This window comes from Glycine soja, chromosome 5, assembly GCF_004193775.1.
Source record: "Glycine soja cultivar W05 chromosome 5, ASM419377v2, whole genome shotgun sequence".
Taxonomy (NCBI): domain Eukaryota; kingdom Viridiplantae; phylum Streptophyta; class Magnoliopsida; order Fabales; family Fabaceae; genus Glycine; species Glycine soja.
In genome coordinates, this window is record NC_041006.1 from 20306452 (window position 1) to 20329321 (window position 22870).

The 22870-nt window shown below is 35.2% G+C and overlaps 1 protein-coding gene and 1 long non-coding RNA gene across 2 annotated transcripts; one reads left to right on the forward strand and one right to left on the reverse strand.

Annotated features, from left to right (window-relative positions):
* Positions 1 to 7753: 7753 nt before the first annotated feature.
* Positions 7754 to 9158, forward strand: LOC114412395 (protein IRX15-LIKE-like). The gene has a single exon (XM_028376273.1). The coding sequence runs from the start codon at positions 7951 to 7953 to the stop codon at positions 8899 to 8901; it is 951 nt and encodes a 316-aa protein (XP_028232074.1). The 5' UTR covers positions 7754 to 7950; the 3' UTR covers positions 8902 to 9158.
* A 12824-nt stretch (positions 9159 to 21982) lies between these two features.
* Positions 21983 to 22636, reverse strand: LOC114411486. The gene is made up of 3 exons (XR_003666464.1): positions 22599 to 22636; positions 22361 to 22482; positions 21983 to 22246 (listed from the first exon to the last, which is right to left on the reverse strand). It is a non-coding gene; the product is annotated as an uncharacterized LOC114411486 (long non-coding RNA).
* Positions 22637 to 22870: the final 234 nt, after the last annotated feature.

Below are 22870 nucleotides of genomic sequence, written 5' to 3' on the forward strand. Positions count from 1 at the left end.
CGCTTTTGTTGGTCGCCCCACAATTTCTGTCATACTGACACTGGAGTCACGTGACATGCGGAGATACCCGAGTGGTTATCCGTTTAAACTTTCTTTTGATATCTCTAAGACTCAAAGAATGATAGCACGCAGAGACTAACGTCGTCTTCTGCACCCTTTGTCAATCGCGACCAACAAGCCCGTTGACACGCAGAGATTTACGTCATCTTCCGCGCAGACAATTTCTGTCATACTGACACTGGAGTCACGTGACATGCAGAGATACCCGAGTGGTTATCCGTTTAAACTTTCTTTTGCTATCTTTAAGACTCAAAGCATGATAGCACGCAGAGACTAACGTCGTCTTCTGCACCCTTTGTCAATCGCGGCCAACAAGCCCGTTGACACGCGGAGATTTATGTCATCTTCCGCGCAGACAATTTCTGTCATACTGACACTCGAGTCACGTGACATGCGAAGATACCCGAGTGGTTATCCATTTAAACTTTCTTTTGCTATCTCTAAGAATCAAAGCATGATAGCACGCAGAGACTAACGTCATCTTCTGCAACCTTTGTCAATCGCGGCCAACAAGCCCGTTGACACGCGGAGATATATGTCATCTTCCGCACAGACAATTTCTGTCATACTGACACTGGAGTCACGTGACATGCGGAGATACCCGAGTGGTTATCCGTTTTAAACTTTTTTTTTGCTATCTCTAAGACTCAAAGCATGATAGCACGCAGAGACTAACGTCGTCTTCTGCATCTTTTGTCATCAAGAGGCGGCGGGCCCGATGACATGCGAGAACCAGTTGGTCTCGCATTTTTACCTTTATCATTCAAGAGCAGCAAGTTGGGTGGTAAACACGCATAGACGAATTCTGCGCCTTTGTCATCCAGGGACAGCGAGTCAGTTGCATGCGGAGATATCTTATGGTCACCCACGACTTTCGTCAACCGAGAGGATCGAAATTAGTGTCTTATCTTTACTTCCCTTTTATCTCCAATAAAAGACAAGTAAAGAGGGGCAACTGTCATACCCTAATTTCATCCGGGGACCATTGTTTGATGGCACGCAACCTTCGCTTGACCGCTTCGAGGAACTTGACACCCATCGTTAAGCAATCCGTGAAGTTCCGCGACATGTCGGGAGTCGAAAGGAAACATTATTGCGCAATCCGTAAAGTTCCGTAACATTCTAGAAGCCGAAGAGGGGGTGGTTGCATAATCCGTAAAGTTTCGTGACATTACAGAAAGAAAACAAGTATCGTTACGTAATCCGTAAGGTTCCCTAACGTTACGGAAAAAGAATCAGCAAAGAAGGGGGGTGAACTTATCAAGTTAGGGTGTAAATAGCAATTCAAATCAAGGCCCCTCCAGAAAATTTTGGAAGTTGGGTTGCTTAAGGAGGAAGCAACTGGGCAGCAAGCTCCTCCATGTTTTTGAAAAATGGTTTTCGGGGCTTCCGTGGCTTCCGTAATGCTTCCGTAAATTTTCTGAAAACCTTGGGTAAGCATATTCCACTTAACATTGGTGAAAGGGAAGAGAAAACAAGATGAAAGTTAAGTCATATGTGCTTCCGTAACTTTTTCGTAAATAACGAAAGAAGGTGGGGGTGAACTTATCAAGATAGGGGGTGTAAATAGCAATTTGAGTCTAGGCCCGGAACATTTTGGAAGTTGGGTTGCTTAAGGAGGAAGCAACTGGGCGGCAAGCTCCTCCACATTTTTGAAAATTGGTTTCCGGGGCTTCCGTGGCTTCCGTAATGCTTCCGTAAACTTTCCAAAAACCTTGGGTAAGCATATTCCACTTAACATTGGTGAAAGGGAAGAGAAAAAAGATGAAAATCAAATCCGAAACACTTCTGTAAGGCTTCCGTAACTTTTCCGTAAAATACGAAAAGGGGGGTAAACTTAGTAATTTTGGTGCACTTAGAAATCTTCTTCATTAAGTCTCTGGGCGGCAAGCACCTCCTTTTTTTCCTATAAATAAGGGAGGGGGGAGCTGTTTCAAAATGTTCAAGACCCCTTGGCTATGCATTTCGGCTATTTTGGGCAAAAAACACGTTTTCGTGAAGAAAAATCGAGTCGAAGTGCTTCCGTAACGCTTCCGTAAGCGATTCCGTGGAAATTCTTCATCGTTCTTCGTCGTTCTTCACTGTTCTTCATCCGTTCTTTGTTCTTCAACGGGTAAGTTTTCGAATCCGAGACTTTCAATTCATTTCTTGTTTTGTGTACTTTCACTTTAATTTCGTTTACTTTCAATTTTCTTTTATTTCGTTTTTAACGTGCTTTAACCGTTTATTTAAGCTGTTTTCTCACCTAATAAATGATAAAATGAATTTCAACCGATCATTTGTGTTGTAATCTCGTTTAATCACTGTTAAAACAAAATCTAACCGATCATTCACGTTGTAACCACGGTTAAACCAAAAAGAGGCAAAATAATAATAAAATAATCAAAATATCCTGAAAAATAATAATAAAATAATCAAAATATCTTCGAATAAAATAATCAAAAAAATCAATCGGACGTTTTTCTTTGGAAGTTTCCTTGAATGAATTGACTAATAACCAAAGTGAAACTAAAGCTAAAATCAACTCGCAAATCAAGTTTTATCCGCAAAAATAAAAATAAAAAACTGTTTTAAGGTCCAACGCCTTAAACGGTCCTCTTTGCTTTTATCGGTTAACATGGACCGTTCAAAAGCATAAAATCAACACATCACTTTACTGCCTTTTGCGAGAACTACGTAGGTCTGATTTCCTCTTCGATGGAGGATACGTAGGAGCAAAAGCCCCGCTTTTGTCGACCTCGTGAGATGGTTAGAGGTCTAACGCCTTAACTTTCTCACCAAGTAAAATGGATCATTTTAAGGTCCAACGCCTTAAATGACCCCCTTCCAAGTAAAAAGAATCACTTGATTTGCCCCTTTTCAAAGAACTACGTAGGTCTGATTTCCTTATCACAATTGAGGAATACGTAGGAGCAAGGGAAACACCCTTGTCGACCACAAAAAGATAAAAAATACAAAAAGGCATAAAAGACATAAAAATGTAAAAAAGGGAAAATAAAACAATTTGAAGTCATATTTTGCACACTCGATTAAAGGCTGCCGTCCTTTGTGACAGACGTGTGGGGTGCTAATACATTCCCCGTACGTAAATACAACTCCTGAACCTTTCACCTAAAATTCGTAGACCACGTCTTTTCCGGTTTTTCCGACGTTTTCCTCAAATAAACGTTGGTGGCGACTCCGCGCGTATTCCTTTCTTGGAACACGCACCCGTGAGTCACGCGTCGCCCTCCCGCCGAAGGGTAGGTTGCGACACATGGGTAAGGGTATTTATTCTAGATCTTTTTACACTTGTGGTTCCTTCATGGGTTAACTGGAAAGTATCCCACATATCCTTGGCATTAGTACAATTTGACACTCTAAAGTACTCATCTATCCCTAGGGTTGAAGTGATGATGTTTTTGGCTTTGAGATCGTACTGGATTTTTCTCCTATCTTCTTCTGTCCACTGATCTCTAGGTTTTTAGGTTGTAGTGCTTGTGCTTACATCTACTATAATGGGTATATGTGGTCCTAATTCTATTGCTTCCCAAATATTTAGATCTATGGCTTCAATGAATATCTGCATGCGGGTTTTCCAATAATGGTAACCCTCACCATTGAAAATGGGTGGTCTGTGAATGGAATTTCCTTCAGGAAACAAGGGATTTGAGGAGGCCATTTATCTTGAAGTGGTTAGACTTTCTACAAGAAACCTGCTCTAATACCACTTGTTGGATTGAGTGGCCTCAAAATAATTAAGAAGGGGTGGTTGAATTAATTATTCCTAAACCTTTACTAATTAAAAATTACTCTTCTAAGGTTTTTACTAAATTGTTAAGAGAATGAGGAGTAGAAGAGAAACTTAACATAAAGTAAAAGCGGAAATGAAATGCACAACGAAAAGTAAAAGAGTAGGGAAGAATGAAACAAACACACAAGAGTTTTTATACTGGTTCGGCAACAACCCGCGCCAAGATCCAGTCCCCAAGCGACCTGAGGTCCTTGAGATTTCTTTCAACCTTGTAAAAATCCCTTTACAAGCAAAGATCCACAAGGGATGTACCCTCCCTTGTTCTCTTTGAACCTAGTGGATGTACCCTCCACTTGAAATGATCCACAAGAGATGTACCCTCTCTTGTTCTCAGTCAAACCCAAGTAGATGTACCCTCTACTTGTACCACAAAGGGTGTACCCTCCAATGTATTAAGACAAAGATCTCAGGCGGTTAAACCTTTGATACTTTGTGAATGGGGATACAAATGAATTCTCAGGCGGTTAGTCCTTTGAACACTTTTGTATAAGGGAATGGGAAGAATCAAAAGAATTCTCAGACTGTGTCGTTTTGAATTCTTTAACAAGGGGAGAAGGGAGACACAAAAGAATTCAGGCGGTTAGTCCTTTGTTCTTTTGGAAAAGGGAGAAGAGAGACACAAAAAGAATTTAGGTGGTTAGTCCTTGACGAATTCTTTTTGGCAAAGGGAGAAGAGAATGAAGAGGATGAATAACACAAGTTTTCAAGGTTTAGAAAACCAGAAAACTTCAGAAAGCTTTTGGTACAAAGAAGAAGAAGAAGTTCAAAGAGATTCAAGGCTTGTAAATGATTGATTGAATGAATGTAAAAATATTGAATGAAATGAATAAGTGTATAACAAAGACTTGTTTTTATAGACTCTTCATGTCTGGTCAAGAAGACCATTTAGAAGAGTTATAACTTTTAGAAAAACTTAAAACCAATTTGAAAAATTCAAAAACCTTTTGAAGAGTTACATCTTTTGATTTATTCAGAAACAATCACTGGTAATCGATTTCCAAATAAGTGTAATCGATTACACAAAGCTTTTATGTGAAAGGATGTGACTCTTCACATTTGAATTTGAATTTCAACGTTCAAAGGCACTGGTAATCGATTACCAAAATATTGTAATCGATTACAACATTTTGAAATTAATTGGAACGTTGTAAATTCAACTTGAAAACTTTTTCAAAACAATTTTGCTATTGGTAATCGATTACCAGAGAGTAAAAACTCTTTGGTAAACATGTTTTGAAAAAAATCATGTGCTACTCAGTTTTTGAGAAAAACTTTTCATACTTATCTTGATTAAGCCTTCTCTTGATTCTTGAATCTTGAGTATTGAATCTTGATCTTGATTCTTGAGATCTTGAACCTTGAATCTTGATTCTTGACTCTAAACTTTCTTCTTGAGTCTTGAATTCTTCTTGATTCTCAACTTGAACTCTTGAATTGTTCTTGATTTACTTGAGTTATTCTTTGATTGATTTTTGATTGATCTTTGAGCTTTTTGTCATCACCTTTGTCATCATCTTTTGTTATCATCATTGTTATCATCAAAACACCTTTGAATCACTTTTGATTCACCATGAAACTTTGCTTCTACAACTGTAATTAATTAAAGGTATTGTTCTTACCAGATTTGGAAGAACCTCCTTACAATGATGGTTTCTCAATGAGTTCCTCCAAGAGCGGTGTTGGGATTTACCTACAAAGATACTTTGTCTCTTAAGTTAACGACATAGTGGTAGGAGGAGGTATCAGAATATAGGTTGGATTAAAGTTAGTTTACTTGGAGCGTGATAACCCCTTTTATAGAGGTGAGAATTGGATCCTTCATCTTAATCTCCCTTATTTGATAGCATAATTAGGGAAATATATTATATTATCTTTCATCTAATAGTAGATAACTTCCAATTTTAGGAGATATCTTTATCTTTTTGGTAGAAGATAAAGTTTTCCTCTTACCTCAATTATATTCGCCAAGTTCTTTGAATACCAAGTAGACTACTCGGCTGACCATTGAGTACGGAGGCTTACTAAATTTGAGTAGGACAAGTATTATAGGATAACAATAACTAATGCACTATAAAAGGAACAATCAATGAAGTAAAAATGGTCTTATTATATATAGGAACAAAGATAATATATAACAAGGGGACTCAAGTTTTTTCTTTTTCTGTTGAGGGGTAGAGAATGAGTCAAATAGAGCTCATTCACTTGTTGGATCTTTTGCACCCTAAAAGTTAAGTAGGCATGGCAATGGGCCCCACACCCGTGGACATCCCCCCAAACCTACCCTGATTTTGATAGGGAAAAATCGAGTTGACCGGGCTTAGGTTCGGGTTCCGATTTTTGCCGCATTTTAAATTTGGGGGTAGGAGCAGTTTTGGTAATGCTGATATCCGCCCCCACCCCGCACCTATTAAATTACAAAAATACCCTTTATATATATAGATTTTTTTCATGATTGTGAAGTCTAGCTCCTCTCCGTGGATTAATTTGTTTATGCAATTCTTATATCCTTCTCTGTTGGATAATTAAATTTCCCCTTTATTTTTAATGAATTTTCGGGGGTGGGTGGGGGCGGAGACAGGGGGCAATTTTTTGACCCGTCGGTTTTTGGGAGGGGGCGGGGAAAGGTTTTAAGATTCGGGGGCAAGGTCAGGGTAAGCAAACCACCCCCGACTGCCCCCGTTATCATGCCTAAAGTTAAGCACTTGTCAATCTCGGGTCTTGGTTTTCCATTTAAAGTTTTGGCATGCCTTGCTGCACTACTAAATTTATTTATACACTTATCAAAAGTTATTTCATGGTGTGACACAATATTATATATTATTCATATATTATTCAAGAAAGTAATTATATGTTTTGATTTATTGTCATTCATTCTCAAATCACCAACAAAAGTTCGTTGCAATAGTAAACGATTTGATTCTTTTAAAGGCTATTAAAATTCTACAAAAAGATAATAGTTGAAAGGACTTATCGAATGGCTATAATAATATCTATCTATACATAAATATAAAAGAAAATCTCGCATTAATAGCTATAAGCCTATAAAATAATTAGTTATATGAAATCAGGAATAACTACTTAACTAAATAATTCCCGAGTGATAGTACACGTTAACGTGTTCACTATGGTATTGACACTTATATTTTGACTCATGAGGTAACTACTAGGCTGAAAACAAATATGCTTATTCATTGCTTCTGCATAGAAAGAAACCGCCTGATGCCTTATACTTTGAAAATTGAGATCATCTCAACGTGTTAGTATATTATATTCCCTACTACTAACTACAAACTCGATAATCAAATGTTTTTCACGCGCGCGAATTGTTGCAGGTACATTGTCTTATTCAAGGGTAGCTATTTTTCTAAGAAATAACCAATATTCTAAAGGGTGGTTACGTAGGAACAAAATCTTAAATCAACAAGGAAAAGCGACCTCTGGCTTGTAATTAGTTACTGGGTCGCTAAGGCTCTCTACCTTCTCTCATTCTCAGCTCCAACAACTCCAACGCAGTGTACCCTTCTCAATAACCCCGTTTTGGTTCAACATGAAAATCCTCCTTCATAAACAAAACAAATCTCTATTAGGAATTTAATCAATTAATGCAAGAAATACCAACCACACCAAGCAAGAGTGCAAGATCAAATATAACAAATTAAACTAAATCGCTCTCGAAGCCAAAAATTAACACAATAATGTAATGTCTCGCTGTGTTCACATGTGAGAGAACCATCTATTTAACAAAAATTTTCACCGCCGGATTTGACTCCCACCATCTAGTTAATGTCGGTTGGGTTGAGAGACATACATGGTCTCTAACCTAAGTAAAAAAAATAAAAACTAATTCACTCTTATTATTAACGTTAGTTTCAGTTCTAGTCTTAGAGCCTTGTAGGAGGGTCAATGTATAATGTAAGGTACTAAGGTCACCCTCAACTTTTTCCCCCCTACCCACACATTGCATTAACTCTCTTGTGCTATTCCAACACTTGTTTAAAACCAAACCTTCTCTCCCAATTCTCTCTCAGAACACAGAATCTCTTTCTCTTCCGAACCAAAAAAGGAGAGAGATTCTAATTTCTAAAATCTAAACCATCATGAAGAACACAAACACCAACACGAAACTGATCCTCCTCCATCCTTATATCCAAAAACAAGGAAGCTCCAATCGCTTGTGGCTTCTAGCATTGGTATCAATCCTCACCCTCGCTTTTCTTGTTACCCTCATTTCCACAAGAGAATCCACCTTCATCACCACTGCAACTTCTTCTGTGACTCCCTCTTCAAATAATGCTCCAGTTTCTGGTTTTGGAAGTGCTCCTTTGCCAGCCACAGTGATCAACACTCTCCTCCACTATGCATCAAAATCCAATGACACCTTCCACATGCCACACTCAGACCTCAAACCCATCTCCGATGTGCTTCGAAAATGCTCCTCCCCATGCAACTTTCTCATCTTCGGCCTCACACCCGAAACCCTTCTCTGGAAAGCCCTCAACCACAACGGAAGAACGGTTTTCATCGACGAAAACCGCTACTACGCCGCGTATTACGAAGAACTGCACCCAGAAATTGATGCCTATGATGTTCAATACACCACCAAAAGGAGCGAGATGAAGGAGCTCATAGCCTCCGCGAAAGAACAAGTAGCCAATGAGTGCAAGCCGGTGCAGAATCTTCTTTTCTCCGAGTGCAAGCTGGGCCTCAATGACCTCCCCAACCATGTGTACGAGGTTGACTGGGACGTCATATTGGTTGACGGGCCACGCGGGGACTGGCCCGATGCTCCTGGCAGAATGTCAGCGATATTCACCGTTGGTGTTCTCGCCAGGAGCAAAAAGGGTGGGAACCCTAAGACTCATGTCTTCTTGCATGACTTCTCTGGGGAAGTGGAGAAGGTTTGTGGGAGTGAGTTTCTGTGCAATGAGAATTTATTGGAGGCAAATGGGAATTTGGGGCACTATGTGTTGGAAAGGATGGATGAGAATAGTGTGCAGTATTGTAAGAATCACTCGTCTTCTGGGTCAGGGGCTGCTTCATCAGCATAATTAGTTATTGCTCCTCTCTTCATTCAGATGCCTACAAGCTTCTCAGAATCGCGTTAGTCGCAATTGTTTCGTTGTCCCTCTGGGTATTTATCTTCCTTTTTTTTTCCATTGCTACATTTTGTTTGCCTCTGGCTGGAGCCTGTAAAAAATAATTCTTTTTTGCTTTTGCTTTTTCATTTTGTTGCTCTGAAAATTGTAATTTCTTCTGTGAATTCGAATTTCCAAATTTCAATTGAGGATATACATTGGCAAATCAATGTCAATCAATCAGAGAGAGAGAGAGAAAGTTTTTTTTTTAGCATGTAAAATCTAAAACTTCATCTTATCCGAATTCCACGAGTAAACCAACCTTAATGAGTTAGAAAGACAGTATGTGTCACTCATAAAGATAACAAGAAAACAAAATTTACATCCATCAATTACTTTATTTTATTGATTTTGGAATTGTTTTCTAATTAAAATTTGAATTTTATTTTAATAATCAGTACCAACTTTTTTTTATATACTTTTAGTTAAAGAATAAGAACAAAAAATATGTCCAGTCGACTAGTCCAAATTGAAAATGGTTTAGTTGCATCTGACGACACAGATTCAATTTTCATACAACATGTCGTCATGGTTTCATTGGCTTGGTACAATACTCTGATTAGAATATGTAAAAATTTGTCTTAAGGCTAGTCTGATGCAAAGAAGCACAGGCTAGTTTGGGTTTGCAATGCTTTTCATAAAGACATTAAGATATTACAATTAATTAGTTTGGCCTAATTAAGTAGAAAGTTGGCTAATTCTCAACTCTTTAAAAATAGCATTAGGTACATTAATTAGTTGTGTGATAGCAACGATAATACACCTACCTCTCAAGTTTAAAGTCGCTTGTAGTTGGATGGAAGTTGCTTCAACAACTATACGGCTTTGTTTTTCAAGTGAATTTGCCCTCTTAGATAAAAGAACTCGGACCAATGCAAACTCTTGGTTTGCTTAGAAGTCAACATCATATTTGGATTGTGCCTCTTGGGCTATGGCCAGTTGCCTATAGCTTTGGTGGGAGTAGTACTAGTATATACTAAGATATGGCAATTGGTTGCTTTTAATTTATTGTTTTGGCCTAAATGCAAGTAAAAGATAATGCGTGTCTAAGATCAATCAACGTACCTTGGTCAGATAGAAGAAACATAATGGAAGATTTTATTATGGTTAAAAGTCTGTTTTCTTTCATGTTATATGGTCCATTGTGCAAAGGAGATTAACTTAAAGATGTATAAAGTTTTCTATCTTTGTCCTCCTCAAGCACCACAGAATCTTGCCTCTGTATGAAATAGATTTGGTAAATTTCAGTAGAAGAGACCTAGATATTTAAGACAAGTATGATTTACGTATCACTTTTTGTTTTGAGAATTATATATCATAATTTCATACTATTCAGCAATTAATTTCTCACTCAAAATCTATTAAGTTTTGAAAATTATTTTTAAAGTAAGTTTTTTAAAAAACAGAAACAGTATGGTCGGATCGATTAGTGTCCAAATCTAAAGTCGCATTATAAAAAGAAGAAAAAAATGCAGAAACTAATATGTCTTTCACACTGACTGTTCTAAGTGGATATTTTAATATGTAATTATTATTATATTTTGAACATGATTTCTCTTTGGTATTAATGTCACTATTACAAAATTGGCATTCTACATCGGTTAAAATGACGTTTCTATATCGGTTTTCACGCGTCATTGTAGCCAACGTCATTGAAACAGCCATGTCTTTCTACATCGATTGGACGACCGTCTTAGAATGACGCGGTTCAAAGACCAATATTACATCGGTTTATTTAATAACCAATGTAGAATTATTGATTTTTTTTTAAAAAATTCCTTTTTCTTCATGATTGGCAATAACAATGAAAATATAATTAAATTTTCCAGAATTGAAAGACGTATACAAGACACAAACCACACATTCACATAGACAAAAGCACACATTGATAAAATCTGTGATGATGGAAAGAAAAGCAAAATAACAAAACTAACGAACATGATAAATAATAGGCCATACATTTATGAAAACAACAAACTGGGTAGAGAGGAATAAACGACAAACATTTCATGCTCTAGTTAAGATCAAAAACAAATTTTAATCACTTCCTACCACGCTAAATTGAATTTAGGGCCTATTAGAAACTCAAGCTCCCCATTTAAGAATTAATATCAACATTCCATTGAAGTTCCAAATTTTAAATTTGTTCTCTATGCTACTGAAATCTAGATACCCATAGCATTAGAAAGGATATTCCTAACACTGGCAAAGATAAGGGATTGGAATATCCCAGGACAAAGTGAAGAAGTATAAGCAAGTCAGGAAATAAAGGAGTAAACTATAATGGTAAATATGAAGTATAAATGGAAGGTATTAGTTATTATAGATAATCTCCTCATCTCTTATACCTACAAACTAGGAGTTATCTTTTATAGGACATTTTAATTGTAGTCCTTAATCTAAATTCATAGGGCCGAGACCCAGAGAAGATTCTTAGATGATTCCTTGGTATTTTAAGAGTGCTCAAAATGCGCATTGGTTAAGAATACTATAGTATTATTTACCATGTTTTCACATCTTAGATTGAAGGATAGTTCTACAAGGAATGTTGCCGCATAACACTGGCTATTTTTTATAACAAAAACCAAATTTAACCAATTGCATAGCTTTTAGGGGAGCAAATGAAAAAGAATGACTAAGACCTCCAACAAGAGTATATATAGTTGTGGCACCATAGAATTTACTCATCAAGGAAAAGAAAAGAAAATATAGTTAAGAAAAGAAGACACCTCCCAGGTCATTGAGCTACTGCACTTGTAAAAATGGACAAGGAAACTTACCACTAAAATTCCCTCTAGAAGAGATGATTTAAGCTGGCAAACTTCATCACAAATTGTGGAATTGGTTGATTTGTTCCCGGCTGTACTTTCTGCTAGAAATCTTTGTAGATCCCTGTAAGAAACGAGGTTATTCAACTTATTGGGAGTTGAACCATTCACTATAGCATGAACTTTGAAAATAACATTGGAGAAAAGTATAACTTAATAACCGAAAATCTACATCCTCAAACGTATCCAAAGACAACATAACGACATAATAAACATTAGTAACATTGGCTAAATTTAACCAAAAATGAGTTACAGGGTGAGACTCAAATGCAGAGTAGTTACTAGTTAGTATTGAATAAATTATAAAGAAACGAAGGAAACAAAAAGATTGATATTGAACTTGAAGTGTTGGAAAAATAATTCAATGCGATCATGATAAGTAGTAAATTACAATGAGCTTTATACACGAGCTCATGCAAAAAGATGGTTATAAAATATTTCATTCATTCAATTCATGATACAAATAGCTGAATAAAAAAATTAAAAACTAATCATAGATAACTACATCAGAGAGAGATATAAGAGGTAATTAATGTGAGTGAAAGAGAGATATAGAAAGAAATAAGAGGTATTGATAGGATGTTTAAAAAAAGTGAGTGTTCAAATATCGTTGCCCTTCCTTTCACCAAAAAAATTAATTCCTCCACTTGTGCCTGTTATGTTCTAGTACAACATGTTCTTGATTTGGATCGCAGATTTCTTCGAGAGCTACACCAAAAAATCATTAGATACATACGAAAATCAGTAGTGAAATATGTATATGCATGTTGGTTCCAAAAAAAAGAAAAAAAAAGATGTTTATATATATATATATATATATATATATATATATATATATATATATATATATATATATATATATATATATATATATATATATATATATATATATATATATATATTAATTTACCATTTTTTTGCATGGCTTCTTTTTCTTGTCACAATAATTCTGATTAATTATTATGGGGTTGGTACATTGTCCATTTCTATGTTCTGAAACTGGATGTCGCTAGCACTTCCATTTCAATTGGTATAATTTTTTTTACCAATATTGGTATAATTTTTTTAAAATTATTTAATTAGTTATAAAAATGAGAAAATAATAAAAACATGTAGAAGCAAAGCTTCATGATGAATCAAGAGTGATTCAAAGATGTTTTGATGATAACAAAAGATGATGACAAAGGTGATGACAAAAAGCTCAAAGGTCAATCAAAGAATGAGTTCAAGATATTTAAGATAGAATCAAGAACACTTCAAGATTCAAGAGGAAAGTTGATTTCAAGAATCAAGAATCAAGATTCAAGAGATTAAGATTCAAGACTCAAGATTCAAGAATCAAGAGAAGGCTTAATCAAGATAAGTATGAAAAGGTTTTCTCAAAAATTGAGTATCACATGGATTTTTCTCAAAACATGTTTACCAAAGAGTTTTTACTCTTTGGTAATCGATTACCAGATTGTTGTAATCTATTACCAGTAGCAAAATGGATTTGAAAAAGTTTTCAAATGAATTTACAACGTTTCAATTGATTTCAAAAAGCTGTAATCGATTACAATGTTTTGGTAATCGATTACCAGTGCCTTTGAACGTTGAAATTCAAATTCAAATGTGAAGAGTCACATCCTTTCACATAAAAGCTTTGTGTAATCGATTACACTGATTTGGTAATCGATTACCAGTGATTGTTTCTAAATAAATCAAAAGATGTAACTCTTCAAATGGTTTTTGACTTTTTCAAATTGGTTTTAAGTTTTTCTAAAAGTTATAACTCTTCTAAATGGTCCTCTTGACCAGACATGAAGAGTCTATAAAAGCAAGGCTTTGATTTGCTTTTCAATGCACTTTTTTTTCCAATCAATCTTATACAATCCTTTACAAGCCTTGAATCTCTTTAAACTTCTTCTTCTTCTTTGTGCCAAAAGCTTTCCAAAGTTTTCTGGTTTTCTAAACCTTGAAAACTTGTGCTATTCATTCTTTTCATCTCTTCTCCCTTTGCCAAAAAGAATTTGCCAAGGACTAACTGCCTGAATTCTTTTTGTGTCTCTCTTCTCCCTTTTCCAAAAGAACGAAGGACTAACCGCTTGAATTCTTTTGTGTCTCCCTTCTTCCTTGTCAAAGAATTCAAAACGACACAGTCTGAGAATTCTTTTGATTCTTCCCTTTCCCTTATACAAAAGTGTTCAAAGGACTAACCGCCTGAGAATTCTTTTGTATCCCCATTCACAAAGTATCAAAGGTTTAACCGCCTGAGATCTTTGTCTTAACACATTGGAGGGTACATCCTTTGTGGTACAAGTAGAGGGTACATCTACCTGGGTTTTTAATTGAGAACAAGAGAGGGTACATCTCTTGTGGATCAGTTCTAGTGGAGGGTACATCCACTAGGTTCAAAGAGAGCAAGGGAGGGTACATCCCTTGTGGATCTTTGCTTGTAAAAGGATTTTTACAAGGTTGAAAGAAATCTCAAGTACCGCAGGTCGCTTGGGGACTGGATGTAGGCACGGGTTGTTGCCGAACCAGTATAAAAACTCTTGTGTGTTTGTTTCCTTTTTCCCTACTCTTTTACTTTTCGTTGTGCATTTTAATTTCCGCTTTTACTTTTGGTTAAGTTTCTCTTCTGCTCCTTATTCTCTTAACAACATAGTAAAAGCCTTAAAAGAGTAAATTTTTAATTAGTAAAGGTTTAGGAATAATTAATTCCACCCCCCCCCCCCCTTCTTAATTATTCTGAGACCACTTGATCCAACAAGTGGTATCAGAGCAGGTATCTTGTAGAAAGTCTAACAACTTCAAGATTCATGGCCTCTTCAAATCCCTTGTTTCCTAAAGGAAATTTCATTCACAGACCACCCATTTTCAATGGTGAGGGTTACCATTATTGGAAAACCTGTATGCAGATATTCATTGAAGCCATAGATCTAAATATTTGGGAAGCAATAGAATTAGGACCACACATACCCACTATAGTAGATGTAAGTACAAGCACTACAACCCAAAAACCTAGAGATAAGTGGACAGAAGAAGATAGGAGAAGAATCCAATATGATCTCAAAGCCAAAAACATCATCACTTCAGCCCTAAGAATAGATGAGTACTTTAGAGTGTCAAATTGTACTAATGCCAAGGAGATGTGGGATACTCTCCAATTAACCCATGAAGGAACCGCAGATGTAAAAAGGTCTAGAATCAAGACCCTAACCCATGAATATGAATTATTTAGGATGAACCCTAATGAAAATATCCATAGTTTGCAAAAAAGATTTACACATATAGTAAATCACCTTGCATCTTTAGGAAAAATCTTTCCTAATGAAGATTTAATTAATAAAGTCTTAAGATGTTTAAGTAGGGAATGACAGCCCAAGGTAACTGCTATTTCTGAAAGTAAAGATCTATCTTCCATGTTTCTTGCTACTTTATTTGGTAAATTGCAGGAACACGAGATGAAACTTCAACGCCTTAATCAGAATGAAGAAAATGACAAAAAGAAGAGAAGTATAGCCCTTAAAGCCTCACCATCAATACAAGAAGAAAATGAAGAAGAAGATTCAGATGATGAAGAAGATTTTCCTTCTTTGTTAAGAAATTTCAGAAATTCATCAAGAAAAAAAGAATTGACAGGCGTCAGAATTTCAATAATGGAGGAAAATCACAAGATGATTCACAAGTCCTTAGGTGTTACAAATGCAACCAAATTGGTCACATCAAGGCCAATTGTCCTTCAAATGAAGAATGGTCGGAGAAAAGTGAAAAGAAAAGATTTGATGAAAGAATAACTAAGAAAGCCTACATTGCATGAGATGACAATGATTCATCCGATAGTTCAGAAAAGGAGATTAATCTTCTAACCAAAGATTATGAAAGTGATGCTAATATCTCTCAAGAATGAAAAACAAGGAGAAAAAGTATGATCCTCATCTCTGAAGATCTAGACACTTTAATCTTGAAAAAGGTAATATCAAAACCATTCTCTTATTAAAATTTCTCTTAAATTGAAATTTTTATTCAAACAATTTGATTATGATGACTAACAATTCTTTATTTGTTTGTTTTTTATTGTTTAAAATCATGAGAATGTGTTCTTGATTGATTTCATCTTATTTGCATGAAATATTTATTCATATATTTAAATAAAATCAATATTCTTTATACTTGTGTTTTGATTGTTTTTGATAAAATTGATTATCTACATGTTTTAATGTTTTTTGCATGATATGATATGTGAATTACATGATTGAGAATTATTCATAAATTATTTTTAGTATATTTTCCTTAAAAAGTGTTTTTTAATAATCACTCAAAATTTCTTTTCTCCTAGAAAGCCTTTTGTTTTTTGTTTTTTGGCTAAAATAACCACTGGTAATCGATTACCATAATAGTGTAATCGATTACAAGCAGTTATTTCTGGCAATGTTGCTCTCTGGTAATCGATTACCATATTTGTGTAATCGATTACAACGCATCCCTGCACCTATATATTCAGATTTCAAATTCTGAAACTTGCAACTCTTCTCTCTCTCGAAAACCCTCGCCCCCAAATTTTCTTCCAACCATATCTCACTCAATTCTTGTCCAAATCACTCCCCACAAAGCCCAAACTTCTTCTTTTTCCACTCTCTTTCATTTGAACCGATTGAAATCTTGAAAAATCCCTTCAGATGGCAGAACCTTCGAAGAAGCGAAAGGGCACTTTGAGTCGAAGTCAACGGCATTCCGGGTCACTGGAAATGCCAATTCCTTCCTCCATTCCCTCTGGATCATTGTTTTCATCAGAGGAACAACGTATACAGTACACAAACCTCTTTTCCTCTCATTCCATTATAGACCCAAAATTCATAGATATGGATTTCTTCTCAAATGAGAGTTTTGAATGCTTTCAAGCATTTGAAAACTCCAATCTTATTCCATTCATGTCTCTGAAATTACCTATTTATTCTGAACTAGTCAAAGCTTTTTATTCTAATTTAGAAATCCATGAAGGTACCCTAATTTCTGAGGTTTATGGGATTAAGATGGTCATTGACCAGTCCCTATTCTATGATTTAACCCAATTTCCAAGCGAAGGTGTACCATTTAAAGGTGCACTGATTGATGATTGGAAGTTTAATTTCTCTGTACATGATGCTCGCCGGTTGGTTTGTACCAACCAAGCGGATATGACTGGAAGGCTTCTTGTCGGTTCATTGGCTTTTGAAAGTCGTATCCTCCATTACCTTATTGTTCGCATCTTGCTTCCGAGATCTTCAAACCTTGCTCAGGTTTCTGAAGAAGATCTCATTGTCATGTGGGCCTTTCATAAAGGTTTACAAATTGATTGGGCACATCTTGTTAGATATCACATGTATAAGGCATTGCGATTGAATGCTCCATTGCCTTATCCTCATCTTGTTACCCTTTTCCTTCAACACTTCAACATCCCTCTTGATTTTGAACCCTATGTTCCAATCAAGAGATCCTTCCTTATAGGCGCTTCAGTCATAGCATCCTTTGGTTATCAAAAAGAGCATGATGGCTCTTGGGTGAAGAAGGGTGCTCGAAATATTGGTGAAGAAGGACATGATGGAGAAGATTCATCTCTTCTTTCAAAGATAATGGACAGGTTTGATGGTATTCAAACCTTTGTTGGTGAAAGGTTTGACACTTTGGAATTACAAGTGGATATGCGCTTCAATGAAATGGAGTCAAGAATCACAAAGGTTGAAGAAGATGTGTCTTACATTCGTTCAAGCTTCGATCTTCCACCACCGCCGCCACCATCATCTTAGGTTTCTATATTATTAGTACTTTGATTTTCAGCCTTGTATTTTGGCTATATTATTATGGTATTTGAACAATTTACTATTTCCTTATTTGCATGGTATGTTTGAACAAATATTAAGTATGTTGTTTGACTATGTGGATTTTATAATTAATCTATTCATGATTGTTGCTTCATGGTTCTTGCTTCATGATTTGGTTGATATTTTTTCCATGAATGTTGTATGAATGTTTAATTATATTTGAAAACTTCAAATTTGATACGCACTTTGGCTTTTTGTTGATGCCAAAGGGGGAGAGAAATAGGGATTAAATCAAGAACTCACATGAGTAATCAACTTAATTTTAAGATAAGCATAAATTCAAAAACAAAGGGGGAGAATGGAAATTTATGGGAGTGATCGACTAGGAAAAAACGTGTGTGTGTGTGTGTGTGTTTCTTGATTTCAGAAGTTGTCATCATCAAAAAGGGTTAGATTGTAGAAGCAAAGCTTCATGATGAATCAAGAGTGATTCAAAGATGTTTCGATGATAACAAAAGATGATGACAAAGGTGATGACAAAAATCTCAAAGGTCAATCAAAGAATGAGTTCAAGATATTCAAGATAGAATCAAGAACACTTCAAGATTCAAGAGGAAAGTTGATTTCAAGAATCAAGAATGAAGATTCAAGAGATCAAGATTTCAAGAATCAAGATTCAAGAATCAAGAGAAGGCTTAATCAAGATAAGTATGAAAAGGTTTTTTCAAAGATTGAGTAGCACATGGATTTTTCTCAAAATATGTTTACCAAAGAGTTTTTACTTTCTGGTAATCGATTACCAGATTGTTGTAGTCTATTACCAGTAGCAAAATGGATTTGAAAAAGTTTTCAAATGAATTTACAACGTTCCAATTGATTTCAAAAAGCTGTAATCGATTACAATGTTTTGGTAATCGATTACCAGTGCCTTTGAACGTTGAAATTCAAATTCAAATGTGAAGAGTCACATCCTTTCACATAAAAGCTTTGTGTAATCGATTATACTGATTTGGTAATCGATTACCAGTGATTGTTTCTGAATAAATCAAAAGATGTAACTCTTCAAATGGTTTTTGACTTTTTCAAATTGGTTTTAAGTTTTTCTAAAAGTTATAACTCTTCTAAATGGTCCGCTTGGCCAGACATGAAGAGTCTATAAAAGCAAGACTTTGATTTGCTTTTCAATGCACTTTTTTGTCCAATCAATCTTATACAATCCTTTACGAGCCTTGAATCTCTTTGAACTTCTTCTTCTTCTTTGTGCCAAAAGCTTTCCAAAGTTTTCTGGTTTTCTAAATCTTGAAAACTTGTGCTATTCATTCTTTTCATCTCTTCTCCCTTTGCCAAAAAGAATTCGCCAAGAACTAACCTCCTGAATTCTTTTTGTGTCTCTCTTCTCCCTTTTCCAAAAGAACGAAGGACTAACCGCCTGAATTCTTTTGTGTCTCCCTTCTTCCTTGTCAAAGAATTCAAAACGACACAGTCTGAGAATTCTTTTGATTCTTCCCTTTCCCTTATACAAAAGTGTTCAAAGGACTAACCGCCTGAGAATTCTTTTGTATCCCCATTCACAAAGTATCAAAGGTTTAATCGCCTGAGATCTTTGTCTTAACACATTGGAGGGTACATCCTTTGTGGTACAAGTAGAGGGTACATCTACTTGGGTTGTTGACTGAGAACAAGAGAGGGTACATCTCTTGTGGATCAGTTCTTGTGGAGGGTACATCCACTAGGTTCAAAGAGAACAAGGGAGGGTACATCCCTTGTGGATCTTTGCTTGTAAAAGGATTTTTACAAGGTTGAAAGAAATCTCAAGGACCGCAGGTCGCTTGGGGACTGGATGTAGGCACGGGTTGTTGCCGAACCAGTATAAAAACTCTTGTGTGTTTGTTTCCTTCTTCCCTACTCTTTTACTTTCCGCTGTGCATTTTAATTTCCGTTTTTACTTTTGGTTAAGTTTCTCTTCTACTCCTTATTCTCTTAACAACATAGTAAAAGCCTTAAAAGAGTAAATTTTTAATTAGTAAAGGTTTTGGAATAATTAATTCAACCCCCCTTCCTAATTATTCTGAGACCACTTGATCCAACAAAACAAGACTACGTACATGCATCTAAAAATCAAAAAATAATTATGGGGTACATATATCATAATTCTACTAAAAACTATATTTATACTAATTAAATAATTAAAAAACAAAAGTACGTACATGCATCTAAAACAAGACTACTAATTAAAAAACTATATTTCATTTTAAAACTATAAAAATGAGAAAATAATTAAAAGGTACAGATATCATAATTCTACTAAAAAACAAGAGTACGTACATGCATCTAAAAAGTAGTATATTTCAACAATTAAACACCATAACAAGTTTTTAGGCTTGTAGTCATACTTGAGATGTATATCTAGAAAAAGAATAACAGAAAACATCTAACAGTGTGATCGAAATAAATAAATTATTATACAAGCCAACCTTTGTTGTTGAAAACTCTAAGCCCAATGCAAAGAGGAAAAAGATGACACCAAATTGAGCAACTGTCTCAACCTGCAAGGAATGAACACAATATGTGAAATTACTAGGAGATAAAATAGATGACATCTAAATGATAACTTCATTTCAGTATGACTCACAATTATAACTTCATTTCAGCATTTCAAATTACATTATGACTGACAATTATAAGCCTGTCTGTTTCTTTGTCGGAAATAGAATTTAGGATATATATATATATATATACCGTAATTATAACTTTCTTTGCATGCATGGGCATAAACACTCATTACAGACTCATTGTCATAATTGTTATATGTTTAAAGAATTTTGGTCAGAATTAAGAGGATTTTCATCAGGAATTAATCAAAGATCTGCTAATAATCATCAGCTCCAACCAAAAACATGCCACAAAGAGAAAAAAAATGGGTCAATTTAGAAAGTGGAGTTCATGTTTTCAAGTAGGGCTGCTAAGAAGAAACCTGTGTTAAATCTAATGATAAAGCATCTCAAAGTCACTCAAAGAAATTGGTAATTGATGAACCTTTACAACCAAGTACAGACTCCAGATAACTTCTATTACTATAGCAGAACATATAGCGTCAGACTTAAAGGGTGCTCATTGGCACCTCAAGATCAATCAGTGAATCATGTATAATAACTACATGTCTTCAAGTACATTTTTTTTCTTTTTGTTTCTAACAAGTGAAATGTGAGTACCCGACCAATAAGTACAAAAATGCAAGCAAAAAGGCATCAATAGCCAAAGTTGAAAATCTAGATCAAATCAGAAACAAGTGATAAAACAAACAAGATAGGTAAATAGATAAACCTTTTGTTTATATTATATGCCTGAAACAAAAATGTTAGGAACCATGATTCTAGATGGGATAAGTGTTTTAAGGTTTAACACCATAGGCCCAAAACTAAAAAAGCATCAAAGCCAAGCCAAACTCTTGCATTCCTTCTGTTCTTGTCTGATAAATATATAATTAGTAATGCTGCCATTTTTCTCAACCTTTTACAAAGGTTTTCCCTCCCCAATTATGGTAACAATCGTTGATATAAATGCCTTGAGAACATCAGACATTATGTAAAATAAATAGCAAATCTCTGTTTCTTTACTTCAAGTGACTTCTTTACTTCATGTGACTGCTAATTTTCGTTTTGTACCAATAACTATATAGATAAAAGGTGAAAAAATGTATACTATTATACTGCCATACTCTCACTAACCTCGTTTTGACTATCTCCACTGAAAGATGCCCCATCATAGTACCGTAGTACTTTAACTCTGTTCCAGTTAAAGAAATATGTGCACACAAGAAAATATACGCAAAAAAGAGAACACACAAGACTTGAGTAAGCATATCTTGTAATCTTCAGAAGTGAATAAAGCAAGCATGCATGAACAGATTAATAGCCTAAGAAAATATATATATTAATCCAGATGCATCATCAAACATTTCATATTTCATTTCACTAAACAAGTAATAAAAGATTCAAAAGATGAAAAAATCATCAAGTGCATTCTTCTTTACACCACTATAGTACTACTATCTTTACCACCTACAGGACAAATGCAGTAAAGATAAGACCATAAATCTAACCATAGATTTACAACACATAAAATAAGCATACGTGCTTCAAAGCAATATGTTGCTTTAAGTTGTGAAAACACCTGGTTGCCCAAATGAGTGATGACTCAACATTTATGTTTGCATAGATACAAAGCCTAATGTCGAAGCACATGTATATTGGATAGGCTATATAAAGCTCTATCAGATCATACAAACGAAAGAATATAAATATTATTATCAAAAGTAAATTTTGATGCACTAGAAATGGTTTTTAAAAGGATAAAAATATCCCAAAACAGACAAGACACTAGTAAGCACAAATAAATTTGTGGAACAAAATAGTTACCAGGTACAAGCCTCCATTGCCAATTAGCATGATTAATAGTGGTTCATATAGTTACTAGCCAACTTGTACATATGTTTGTCATTCTAATTTTGCAGTACATGTTGAATCACATACGAGTCTTTTACCTAGAGAAATTTCTTGAACAATTGCTGGAATAGTAATGCCAGAGTATAAATCGCCACCAATGTAAACATCAGTTGATAAAAAAATTTGGATGTTCAATCAACCACTACAAACATTTAAGCATGATTGTCACAATTTAATTGACCAACAAATTTTAACTACAAGGAAAACTAAAATCATCAGATTGTGAAATAAAAACAATAAAATTTTGGAGGAACACCTTCCTAAGAAATTGATGGACTTGGTGAACTAGTATCCAGTCCTTCGTTGAGTAGCAAACTCCGTTGTGGCATAAGTGAAGCCCGTGGAAACAGGCAAGTCTACAAATATAATGCTACTAACCTATCAAAAATATTTATGGTAAATAATAGTAAATAAGCATAACATAATCAGAAAAAAACAATAAAAGCTAAAAATATTGATTTCAGCCAACAAAATATTAGATGCATACAAGGCACCTTTGTTCATGAGTGTGGCCTCAAGACCAAATTGGGCAGTCTCCCATTGTATTCCTCATATTTAAATGCAAATGGACCTACAACATGCAAATAGAATAAAATTTCTAAGTCTCAGCTCTTGTTACTTGGTACATACATAAGTATGGAGCAAAAGTAAAATTTGGAAACAGAGTTGGTATTACCTATTTCAATGACAAGGCCAGAGAAAGCTGAGCAACCAGGGCCACCAGTGAGCCAAAGCATGAAAGGATCCTCCTTTGGATTGTTCTCTG